The 13080-nt window shown below is 40.7% G+C and overlaps 1 protein-coding gene across 1 annotated transcript in view; it reads right to left on the bottom strand.

Annotated features, from left to right (window-relative positions):
* Nucleotides 1–13080, bottom strand: part of TRPC7 (transient receptor potential cation channel subfamily C member 7) — a 64106-nt gene that overhangs the window by 33754 nt on the left and 17272 nt on the right. Inside the window, 1 exon segment of the mRNA XM_033517768.1 lies at nucleotides 10348–10530. Coding sequence (XP_033373659.1) covers nucleotides 10348–10530 — 183 coding nt within the window.

Here is a 13080-nt window from a genome sequence, read left to right as displayed (position 1 = left end):
ATTTTATTTTATTTTATTTTATTTTATTTTAGAGGAGAGGAGAGGAGAGGAGAGGAGAGGAGAGGAGAGGAGAGGAGAGGAGAGGACTGTAAAATGGTGTCAGCAGAAATAAGGAAACCTACAGCAAGACAGCTAAAAGATAGAGGTCAGCCTCAGATGATTGGAATTAATCGTGTAGAAAGAAGCCAGTATCTCTTTTATTGCTGAAATAATTCTATTTCCCTTAAAAGTACAGAAATCTACCACTGAGGCAAAAGAATTAACCACTCAGACAGGATCATCTCACTTTGATAATGTATCCTCCACTGAATAGCCAGGGGCTGTGGTAGGAAGGCAAAACTCATCAGTGAAGCAGTGAAAGCAGATAAAACCCTGCATATCAGAACTAACATGAACCTGTGACTATGAAGTCCTGAGGTGCTCCTGTCGTGTCCTCTCAGCTTGTGCCCTCCCTGTCAGCCTCATGGCAAACTTTGGTGTGTTTAATCACTGAGTGCAAGCTGAAAAGGAGCTGCATAAATAGACTTTCAGGAGAACATTGGGGATGTCAAGAGACACTGGCAGGGGCAGGGATGAGCAATTTCTCTTTCTATCATGTAGCTGCATTCATGTCCTTGGAACAACCTTTCTGGGTTCATTATTAAGCATTTATCTTTTGATGTAGCTCTTTGCTTCTGCAGCCCTACATTTATTAAAACATTTTAGGCTGCAGCACCTGCTCACAGGAACCCTGGGCTGGGTGTGTAATGCTTCAAATGCCAGAAATCTGAGGGATAATGCTGACTCGAGTCATCCAAAGGGTTCCAATTGTCACCTTGTGTCCCTGAATTACAAGTGAAAAAGAAGGGAGCAGCAAATGGGTTGCATACATGGCTTTTCCCATTTTGCCAGCCCTTCCCATGGCAGGAGGGTGCTGTCAGGAGCAGAGGAGCATTTCTCCTGCAGGGATCCACACATCAGAAAAACCAGGTGGGGTCTGAACCACACACATTGCATGCTCTGCAAAGTTAAAAGTACACCAGAATTATCATGAAGATTTCCTGACACCTCACAGACAAACACAGCCCCAGGTGAGCTCGTGTTCCCAGCAGCACCAAAGCCAGGGCTGCTCTGGATGGGGAATTGAGCTTTCCTTGGCAGCTTTGCTGTGCTTGAGCAAAAGCAGAGGGAGGGGAAGCTGGGCTTGCTGCATAGGCTGTGCTGTTTCTCCCAGCAGAGCCTTCACCAAAGGAGGAATGAAGCCATCCTTTTCCAGCAGGTCACTGAAAACTGTGGGAGTATCAGCAAACATTGGCAGAGGTGGAAAAAAACTGAGGGAAAGGTCAAAGCAGGATATTACTGCTCTTCCCCTGAAGGGTGAAAAATACACTGCCATTTCACCAAAGAGGATCAGATAAATTAAGATGTAAACATATGCCCACATGCAAATGACAGGGGAAAAAAAATCAATGAATGTATTAAAACAAAACATAGTTTCTTTGCTTTCATCACACTTTTCCCTTTTGCAGATTCTTTTGCTATTTTAGGCATTTTTAGGGCTTGAAGCCTAAATAAAGGGTCTGCATTTACACTGAATAAAATACTTTTCTTGAAGTGAAACATAGTTTTTTGGGGGCGGAAAAAAAGGTGGAAAATGTGTGAAAACTTTTTTTTAAATCCAGTGCAAGTCCCATTACAGACTTGTTTCACTTGATGCAGAGCAGAAGATGACAGAGCTCAGTGGGAATTACTGAAGTTTGCTGGAAAACACAGAGTTCAGGGAAAGACCAGCCCAGGCAGAAGCCTTTCCTTATCTCACATTGTACTCTGCTCTGTGAACCTCCGAGTGAAAAAAGAGCCCTTTGTTTTGCAGAAACTCTTCTGAGACCTTAGCAGAAGCAGGTGGGATATTCTATCTGATATTATGTATTTATTTCATGCTCTGGAGTGCGAAAAAATTTGCCTTTAGCAAATGCTATTAAATTCTGAGAGCTGAAATTGTCAGAGGGTAAATATGGCTGTAACTTGGTTCACTCTTTGCTGTTGTGGCTGCGAGAGAGGCAAATAAAACTGCAGAAAGTTTAAGAAAGAAACAGAAAAGTACATGCCCTACTGCTAATGAATTAAAAATAACAAGTTCTATTCCAAAGACCCATGCTGTGACACTGGGACCGTTTCACAAAAAAAGACCTGCTCTAATTATAGTTAAATTCTATCCTTGGCCATGGGCACTGCTGTAGAAACACTTTGCACCAGACTAACCTTACAAGAGAGAGTAAAAACAGGTCCAAATTCCTTTGCCCAGCTGCAAAAGAAAGATTTTCGTGGATGAAAGAAAATTCATCTGATCAAGTCTCGTTTCAATGGGATCTAAGCACAGCATAAAAGGAAACACTACGTGACAAAAGTCCTCTGAGATATTGCCACAGACACCCAGAGAAGAAGGAAATGTCCCTGCCCTGAGGATTGCTGCAGCTTTCCCTCTGTCCCTGGGGTTCATTTGACTGTCTAATGGCATCACACAAATATTCATGAGATTCTTGCTCATCCTGCATATGAGCTATGTGACAGGCTTGGTGAATATTCAGTCCTGCTATCTGGAGTCTAACTTCAGCATTTTTAAACCTGTAGCAAAGGGAAAGGTTTGGGCAAGGCCCAGATGAGCCAGGGTTATCAGGAAAAAAAACCCAACTAATTGTCCAACTTCAGTCTCTGACTTACTTTTTGGGCATAAACCCACAAGTATTTAGTACAGTTTTAGTAATAAATTGCACCTCTCACAAAATCTTTCACATTGTTTCCTTCTGAACCAAAACACCTTTTTTATTAGAGCCGTTTGGCAGAGGGCAAATACTTCACAACCCAGGATACTCACACATTCCCCAGTTTAATTAAAATCCAGTATCTGGATCCACTTGCTGGTTGACCTGAGTTATCCAGCACAGAATCATAATTCTGAGCAGTTAAAACCTTCACATAGCTGGTTCCCAGACACATCTCCTTCCTGTGGCTCATTCTGCTCTGTAAAACCAGGAGTGCTTGGGGCAGATCTGCTCCCTGCCAAGTCAGAGTGCATGAACAGGACTGGGATCTCCCCTTGCAAAGGTGACAGGGGACAAAAGCAGGGCAGTGAGGGCCATGCCAGGGCTGCTGTGAGTGCCCCACAGCCCCCGTGGGACTCAGCTCTGGGAAGGGCATGGCATGATCCTGTTAGCATGAGTGACGTGGGTGGAAACAGGCTTTGACCAGGCACAGCTTAAAACCCAATAAAAACAAATTAGTCTAATAGAAAACAAAAATAATAGGGTAAATAAAACTGCCAAGACCACTGCAAATGCAATTTACCCATTGACACTAATGTTCTTCAGTGCTGACTGGAAAGGCAAAATTAATAATCATAGTGGAAGGGACTTCTGTTGTTCTGCAGTTAATTTTATACCATATGAAATGAAAAGACAAGTCTGATATGTTTGATATGTGTATCTAGAAAACACAGAGTTTCCACAAGTTCTTTGATTGGTTCAGTTTATTCCTTTCTCTGCCTTAAGTTTCTTTATAATTTCATTTTCCTGAGACAAAGATAGGGCTTTTTTGGGCTCAGAATTCTTCTCTAGGGTAGGGAATAAGGTGGTTGACTCTTTGGAAAACTTCAGTTTCTTCTTCTAGTGAGCTGCATGTTTTCTGAAGAGATTTATTGTTACAGTCTGATTTCTCATTTTACATATATGAATAAATCTTATCACTGAATTATTTATATGAAAACAAGAAACTGAATTGCAAGTCCCAGCCTTTAACATTCCAGGATTTTCATATCTGTGCAAAATCAAAACCGCTTGAAAATCCTTATTATTGAATTATTCATCTGAAAACATGCCACAATAAAAAATTACCCAACAACAATGTCCCTTCAGAATCTGAAAAAACAGCCACAGAGGGCACAGAAGGAAAGATTTAAAATGCCATAGCTCTTCCTCCCCCAGGAGAGCAGGAACTGTTTTCCCTTGGCTACATGGTGAAGGAATTGGGCTGGCACTGGAGCTCGAATGGCTCTAGTGCAGATGGATTTATTCCCAGCAGGGCTGATGGGGAGGCAGACTGGCTCGTAGGATGAGACTCCCCTCTCCATCAGGTACAGAGTCCCAAGAATGTGCCCTAATGCAAACATCACAGGAGTGTGACAGGAGCTGACACAGGAGAGCCTCACCCTGGGACAGTGTCCATGCACATCCATTTGAACACCACTTGGGAAAAGACACTCAATAACTTGAAATACTGATTCGTTTATATTTATGTTAAGGGTTCTACTCATCCATATCTGAGTTTCCATCCCAAATGCACCTTTACAGGTCTGTTGCCTATGGGGAATTAGGCAAAGTCAAAATTGCAGTCAGCTAAGGTCAGGTTTGTAGCAAACAATATTAATTGCTCTTTTCTCTGGGAATTTTATTATTAATTATTAATAAAGGTAATTTAAAACCCTTTCCTCTGAGATGTACATCCACACAGAGGTTCTGATGTGTTCTTGTGCTCACTTGTCTGTATCTTGACAGACATTTATGACCCTGTGACACTTTGCAAATGAAAATAGTTCAGTCTGCATATTACAGTTAACTGGGAATATTGCAGACAATATTCAGGATGGAGAAATGATTCACTGAAACCTTAAGAGGATGGATGGATGGATGGATGGATGGATGTGCAGGAAATAACAAAATGAGATTTGTCAAGGAAAAAAAATGAAAACATCTGGGAAAAAGGAAATAATCAGAGTCTGATTTTAGAGGGAGGAATGAACCTTATTAATGAAATACTCAGATATAGAAATGCATTGTGTGGGGAAGGGAAGTAACTCCTCCCCTTTACAATCTCTGTCAAAACATCTGCAACATGTAATTAAAAATGTAAAAAGAAAAATTACATGGATAAGCTTTAGAGTCCAGAATGACCACAGTGTTTCCACTGACATTAAATTACATTTTACAGTATTGACTGACTCTCTTCTGACAGAAGCAAGAGATAATTTTCTGCCCACCACCACTGTCCAAGCCACCAATGACTTCACAAGACCTCAGTTAAATACTCCTGAAACTAAAAGGTGGGAAAGAAAATCAATGAGGGAATGCAGAAACAAAAATTCAACTTTATGAAAGCCCTTTTTTGGTTGAGGAGATATCCTTGTGGCTTCTCATCAGATGCTAAACCATAACCCTGTCCTGTTCCAGGCCATATCTGTGTGTTTTACAGCCACTGAGGCACTGAAAGATCAATGTTTGTCCTGTGAGAAATCCCTGAACTGAAGCTGTGGATGTGAATCATCTCATGTGGGTTACCCAAATGTAGTTTTCCCTTGGTGTTAAGGCTGGTGTGCAGGCTGTGGGCTGGGCCCTGGTGTGCCCTCTCCCCTTTCCCTGCAGGATTCCCTCCCCAGGGCACTCCCGGCAGGATTCTGCAGGATAGCTGCAAACACATCTCACCCACCATGGCACCTGGCACAGACACTCTCCTTGCTCTCCTTGGCCAGAACTCTTTGTCAGTTCTGGGTTTCTCCTGCCTTCTGCTCTCCACCTGATTTTCCTGTGCTTCCTGGGCAAAGCCCAAGCTGTCCCAGGTGACCTTCCTAAGGATGCTTCAGTGGAGCTGTGATTGGGGCAAGTGCCTGTTCCTGCACGTTTTGGGGGGCAGAAAACCCTCCCAGGCAGGGCTGGTTCTCTTGTTCATTCAGGGACTAACCTTCTCCAGCTCCCATTCAGGCTTCTGCAGCAGTTCATGAGAGCTGGGACTTCTCGTGCCCTCAATATCTGAGTCGTGTGACCAATGCAAAGTTATAATCTAATGCATCCATGAGTATTCTGTTCAGAGCATCCTCCATATGGTAATTATTAATAATATAGTTATGAAAAAGTTCCTGTTCCAGCTCTCTCTTAAACAGGATTTACACAGCCATCTGGTATTCTGTTCAATTCTTTTTTATTTATTTTTTCTTTCCCCAACCCAATTTATGTGTCTTACTGTTAATTAAATTAAAACTCATGAAAGAGCTCTTGCTTTGTGGTGGTTATGAACAGAGCTGCTGAGAAGACTGAGATGGGCACTCAACATTTGTAATTAAAAGAACAGAGCAATGACAATTTTGCAATTGGGAAAGAAGGGAAATTAATGTCACCTCCTGCAGAGGAGCAACAGCTTTACACCTACAGAGAAGCCACAGCTTTACACCTAAAGGTAAATGTTGACACAAGACCCCTGCCAACATTAAAGAGAGACAAGAAAGTATCATATTGGTACAGACTAAAATGAGAACATAAAATATAAAGGCATCTGTGCAGCTGATATACAGCAGCAAAATGATTTTGTTGTGGGACATTAAAACTTTATTTTTCTCACTGTTGGCTGTACAAGGGTAGTTCCAACCTCTGTACCTCTCACAAATAGAAATCATATTCTGGCTTAATTAGAAATGAGTTCACACACAGAAAATATGTGTGCTACCCTTACATTTCAAGTATCTGGGTGAAAACAAATTGGTTTGAATGTTTCAAGAAAAGAGAAAAAGCATTAATATAAAATTTTTAGTCAAGAACACAGTAGGCTTTCAGAGGTTGTAAACCTGCATGAGGAGCAGCTGAGGGTATCCATGGCCCACAGAGCTCATGGTCCTTGGCATCAGAACTTGAACATAGCAACTCAAGTGACTTTTGGTTATAATCCCCCAAAGCCACCTGTTCCACCTCAATGCTGCTCTTTATTTTGTCACTTCTGTGAGCAGCTGCTGGACTCCTGAAGTTTTCTGTCACTGTGAGAGCTCCCAGCCTGTGCTCCAGGGTCCAAGTGAACACCTGAACAGTCTGGCTGCAGCATCATCAGAGTGCTTGGCTGCCCTCCCTGCACCCAACCCTCCTCCTGCCTGTGCCCTGCAGTGCTGGGAGAGACAGAAATCTCTTACTGCCTGAAGAGTGCAAGAGCAAAGCATCACTAAATAAACCAGGGGAGACAGTGGTAAATTTGCAACAATCCCATAACATGGGTTAAAATTTCAGTTCTTGGAAAGAATCCAGGACTCGGTAAATGCTTAAGTGGTTGAAAATTGTTTGTTTTGCTCTTGATGAACTGTTTCCATTTTAATAATTTTCAAGGATTCATTAAGACAGCTGATCTAAATCTGGAAAACGTGGGCAGAGGACATTTGAGTGATTTTTTTTCAAAAATCCTGAGATACAGAGTGATTATTTAGTTCTTTCAGAAAACGTGAAGAATAACAGCAATACAGCATTTTTATAAACAACTTTGTAAACTACTGTAATTTTAGGTTTCTCCTTGCTGCAAAAATATGTAAAAGCAGAGTTTCTTAATTCTTCAAATATCTTTTATAAAGTCTTTGAATTAGAACCTTAAGCTTCTCACCCTCATCTCATATGTGTCTGTAACATGCTTTGCAGAAAAAAAGGAAGAAAGAGACCAACAAGTGAAGCCTGTAAATTTTGATGCTTTCTTGAATGACTTTACAAGATTCATCTCAAACTTTATAAATCAGGAAAAAAGATAATGATCTATAAAACTGTGTCCTTTCACTTGACCAGAGAATTGCTTTTTTGGAGTTGAAAATGAACGAGGTAACAGGGGACTTTAATTGGAAGCACAGAAGGAAAAATGCAGAGATGGATCATTTAGGGCACAGACAAAAACTTGCTGTAGGTACCAGCTGCAGCATAACTGAGCAGAGGAGGTAAGAAGGCTTCAGCCCTGATGTAAACACAAGATTTTCCTCAGATAGCTGTGACTGCAGTGACTGCACTGTATGAGGACAGTGAAGTAACAAAGAAATTTAGAAGAACAAGGAAGATTTTAAAAGATTTTGTAAAGGTCTGATGAAACTCTACAGATGCAATCGCTCTTCTGTCTGAGGGTGGGAGTCCTTGACATCTTTCCCAGACTCTAGAAATAAAAATGTGATGAAATACAGACTGCATCATCCTCTGTAAAAGTAAAATAATGGATATTAAATAATAATTTCCAGTGTGTTTCATGGTTCTCTGCAATTTTCCATCAAGGAAAGCCTATTGTAGGCACTATTAGTATGGAAATGTGAATTAAGAAGCTAATGCTAGAAATATATTTTTTAAACATCAAATATTTCCTAAAATTTCCCATGTGAGTGCAAATATTTAGTCTGGATATGAACTTAATGAAAAAATAACTCATAGCCACTTATTTTTTTTTTTTTTTTTCCATTTGTCAGACCATTCTGAAGTCCCTGAAATTGTTTTGTATAAAACTCCTGTGCAAGCAGGATCATCCCAGAGCACATGACACAGGATTATGTTTGGACAGTTCTTCAATATCCCCAGTGAGGGAGACTCCACACTCACAATCTATTCCAGTGCTTGGGCACATGAACAGTCAAGAAATTCTTCCTCATATCCAGGCAGAACTTCCTGGGCATCAGTTTCTGTCAGATGTCTCTTGTCCTGCTGCCTGGAGCACTGAGCAGAGCCTGTGCATCCTCTGGACACCCTCCCTGCAGACACTGACAGGTGTTGATGAGCTCTCCTCTCAGCTCTGAGCAGGCACAGCTCCCTCAGCCTTTCCCCAGAAGAAAGATTCTCCAGTCCCCTAATTATCTTTATTCTCTGCTGAACCCCTTACAGGAGCTGCACATCTCTATTGTACTGAGGAGCTCAGAGCTGGACAAGGTCTAGTCAGGATGAGTCATTAGCTTTGAAAAAGTGACTAGAAATTTACAGAATCTGTCCAAGAATCAGTTTATTAAATATGCTTAGGACTATACCTTCCCTATTATAGGATTTCCTTAAAATGAAAATGGATTTCAAAGCACAGGATTTGTACACATAAACCTAAATATCTGTCAAGTGTATAAAAAGCTTGGACCTGAAATGCTTTGCCTCTTAAGGAATTAACTACCCTGTTACCATAACACAATGTCTTTGTTCAGTGAGTGTGACCAGTATCAGCCTGTTATCATGTCACTGCCCAAAAAGCCCAAAGCCATTTATCTGAGCGTGCCTCTCTCTCCCACAGACTGAACTATCTTGTTTTTGAACTAGCAGTTAAATACTCATCTTACACATAGACACACACCACTGCTGAAAAGAATGTGCTGAAAACTGCTGAGCTGAGAGTCATCATAAGAGTGCTGAGTGCTCAGGTTCACACACTGTAATTAGTTTAACAGTCATTACCAGTGTGCAACAGGTTATGAAAGGACATCCAGAAAGGATGCTCAGGTTTCCTGGGCTTAGGAAGGTATTTACACACTGAAAGATCAACTGTACATGACCTCCCTCGGGTGCCTTAGGTCAATGTTCATGCATTGTACAAAGTTTCACATATAAATGGTAAGAAATGGGGGATTGTCCCTCTGGAGCCAGGTAAGCCAGGGGGAAATGCTCAGAGTGGCACAGCAGCTCCAGCTCGTGGTCTTGGTATCAGAGGGATGACACAAATTTTTGGAATGATAAGTGAGCAAAGTAGCACAGGAAAATTCACACACTGAAAAGGCTTGAGGATCTGTCAGAGGTCCCTTGCAATTCAGAATGCTCTGTGATTCTGTGACTGATGATTCTCAGGCCATGGATCACTGGGCACTGGCCCATGATGAGGTACTATCTGTCTGTTAGATTCGTTCCTTTTCTGAAAGAACACCCGAGCAAGCTTGGCCTCCTGTCACCAAAGTAATAGTTTCAATAACTAAACTTGACCCAGCTTGTTGAACATCTGACTGAGAGTGAACTGAGATGTTCAGCTTAGTTTTGGTGAAGGAACAAAGCAGAGACACAACATCCTAGGAGGAAATATTTGGCTCCATACTACGTGCTCCTGCATGAAGGCATTTAATTTCAAATATGTTTTAAGATTCTCTTTAATTAATGGCTTTCATAACAGGAAAAGACCTTCTCCAGCCAGCACAGCAGCACAGTCAAGAGGCAAAATGAAGCAGGTGGTGGGTTTGGGAGGGGAAAGAGAGAGCAGATGTTAGCTTGAAAATTTGGAACACTCTTCAAGTCCCGTAGCAGGAGCCCAGTTTCCATCAATGCATATTGTAGGAGCAATTAATTGGGACCACCCAGGCCTAGAATCTGCCAGAATAACATTTTCCATTCACACAACACACTTCTGTAAGGCTGAATAGTTGTTTCAATTACTTCTAGAAGAATTTATTTTTCATTTTGCAGATAACATTCTCCGTATTAAAGGGTGTGAGAAAATGCAAATCAAGCCACGAGTAGCTAAAATTCTAGGGACAGTCCTGGTCCCACTGAAATCCATCTTTTGTTTATTTTTCAGGTGGCATCAAGGAAGCATAATTAAATGTGAAGCCATATGCCCCAGGGACCCAAAGGAAGAGCTTACCTTTTTGACCTCGTATTTAATAGCAAGTTTAATCCTGCTCAGACTTGGCCGGTGGTGCTCAGGGCACAGATGGATGTTCACATCTCCATTCAGAATGGCCTCCACTTCTTCTGTGTCTCTGCACAGGTCCAGCACCCCCACCACAAAGTCCTTGCATTGCATAGATAGCTTCCTATAGTCGTTCTGAGGAAAAACAGAGAAAAGGTGTTTTATTGTGCACTGAGAGCTGGGCAAATGAAAAAAGGAAGAGAGAGCAGTTGTGAGAAAGGTTATTACTTCTGCAAAACTACTGCCTGGAAAAGCATTTGATTTACACAGCATGTCGATGGCTTTTCACAAAAGTACAGGAACTCCTCCAGACTTGATTAGCAATGTCTCTATCAGCAGCAGAGTTTGCATGGCAATAGAACAAGTTTTACAGAACAAGTAAATAATTTCCAGGGAAATTTTGATTTTAAGCAATCTGAGTGGTGTATCTCTAGGAATGTAAAAATATGGCCAAAAAAATGGTCCTGCTAACTGGTAAAAATATACAGCAAATTTTCAGTTTAGGTTCTGTCCTACTAATTCTATCTTTCATAACTTTCAAGAAGTTTCATATCACTACAGAGAGTGATGTGTTCAAATTAATTATATAGTTATAATACCGACTTCAGCCCCAAACCTTAGAATTTAGTTAAACATTCCTGAAAGAGCATCCAGATGATTATTGTCACAACATCTCTCCAAGACATGGAACTTCAGAAACTCAACATGATTTCCTGTGATATAATTTCACTTTGCAAACACAAATTCCACTTGTGGGGAAAGAGATAACCTGAACCTGACTTAACAGAGAAGAGCAATTTCCCTGCCTTAAATTAAATTGTGATTGATTTTCACATGAAGACACTTAAAAAATGAGGAAAGTATCCCCATCTGAGTAAATGTTGTAAATTAGAACACAATTAAGGTTACCATTAATATCATAACAAAATGGTGATATTAAAGGCTTTATGCAACAAATAGGAATGATAAGCATAAGACAGGCTCTAACTGACTTGAGAGATCTTTTCAAATTAGGTTTGATGAGTTAATTAAATTCAGTACCTTATCTAATTAAGCCAGCAGCCAAAAGAATAAGATATTTAGACCTGGCTTTGATGAAATGATAAGGGCAACCTGGCTTTGTGCTTCTGTATTTTCAAAATTATCAATTCTATCATTTACACATAGCAACATATTAGCCTTCCTTGTTACACAAAGATCTCAAAGCACTGTACAAACATTCATTAATTAGTTAGAACAGCACTGTCTAAAATACGTAATTAGAGGTAGCTTAACTTCTTTGGCCAGTTTTTCCTCTTCAGAGCTGAGATTATAATGAATTTCTTAAATCAGTTGGTTTAATGACTTTGTCATAGGTTTGAGGTTACTTCTCCCACGAATGTGTGTGTGTCCCAGCTTCACTTTTCACGCAGGGAAGAGCTGGGAAGAACACAGGATAATGCAATAATCACAGGGAACCAGAAATCCCCTCCAGGCTCCAAGTGGGGCATGCTCACAGGAAAGGGAAGAAGCCTTTTCTGATCTGTGTTTAGAAGGGGCTGAAGACAGCTGGGGAATAGCAGGGATTTTACTGCTGACACCTTCTGCAAGGTGAAACTTGTATGTTTATGTCCTCTTATGTATCAAAACGTTTAGAACCGAGTTCCTCTTTTTGTCCTTGAGTGTGTAATCAGACCAGGTGTTCTAATTGTGTTGTTAATGGAGAGGAGCAAGAACTTCAAATGTTCCTTTAGAGGAGACATAGGAGTACAACAAACAGATCTTTATAGGGGTGAATGCCCCATTGCAGAAGCTGGGGCACCAAGACTTCCATAAATGTGCCAAGCTAAAGAACTAAGATTTAAGATGCCCTCATGTCTTGGGCAGAAAATGATGGTCCATTTACATCTAACTGTAGTACCTGAGCATTTTGTGGAGATAGATAGGATTTGTGGAGTAAATGTTTTCAAATACAGGGTGAGGTAAGGTCGGAAATGTAAATGAAAGACAGATTGCACTTTATGGCTTCAAAGCACTCCTCTCAAATCAATTCCATGCTTTAATCTTCCCCACAAGATGAATTTCAATAAATTGAAAGCTTGCCTTTTCACTGAGAGAATAGATGGCCAAACAAAAGTATCAGCCTCAAAATAACTACAGAAATAATGAAGGACAGCAAATACAGATAGATCTGAAAACATGAGTAGGGTGGGAATAAAATGCCTTGCTGCCAAAGGTAATGGAGATTCTTAATTACCCCAGCAGCTTTAAAAAAACCAAGGCTAAGAACTCTGCTGAGCTTTAATACCATTCTCTATGTAATGTTTGCAAAGTTCACAAGCTTACCTCTTAACCAATACATTTTAGGTAATTCTCATCATCACTTCCACATCATCTGAACAACTAGCTTGGATTGGATTGGATTAGATTAGATTAGATTAGATTAGATTAGATTAGATTAGATTAGATTATTTTCCCTCTTCTCCTTTCTTTAAGGAAAGACGTTTAGTAGCAACTAGAAAAGTGCTTCCAAAGCATCTGCAAATGGCAGGTTCCCAGCTGGCAAACTCTGTCAAGACCCAGCTTTATGCACAAATCCAAGCTTAATGTTTTTACTGGTTCTGTACATATGTAGAAACTATGGATGGTTTCCTCATTCAAAGTTTTTTACTCTGATTTTTAAGTAGACACAAGCAGCCATACATC

Source organism: Parus major, chromosome 13 (genome assembly GCF_001522545.3).
Source record: "Parus major isolate Abel chromosome 13, Parus_major1.1, whole genome shotgun sequence".
Taxonomy (NCBI): Eukaryota; Metazoa; Chordata; class Aves; order Passeriformes; family Paridae; genus Parus; species Parus major.
This window is presented reverse-complemented; position numbering and strand designations above follow the sequence as displayed.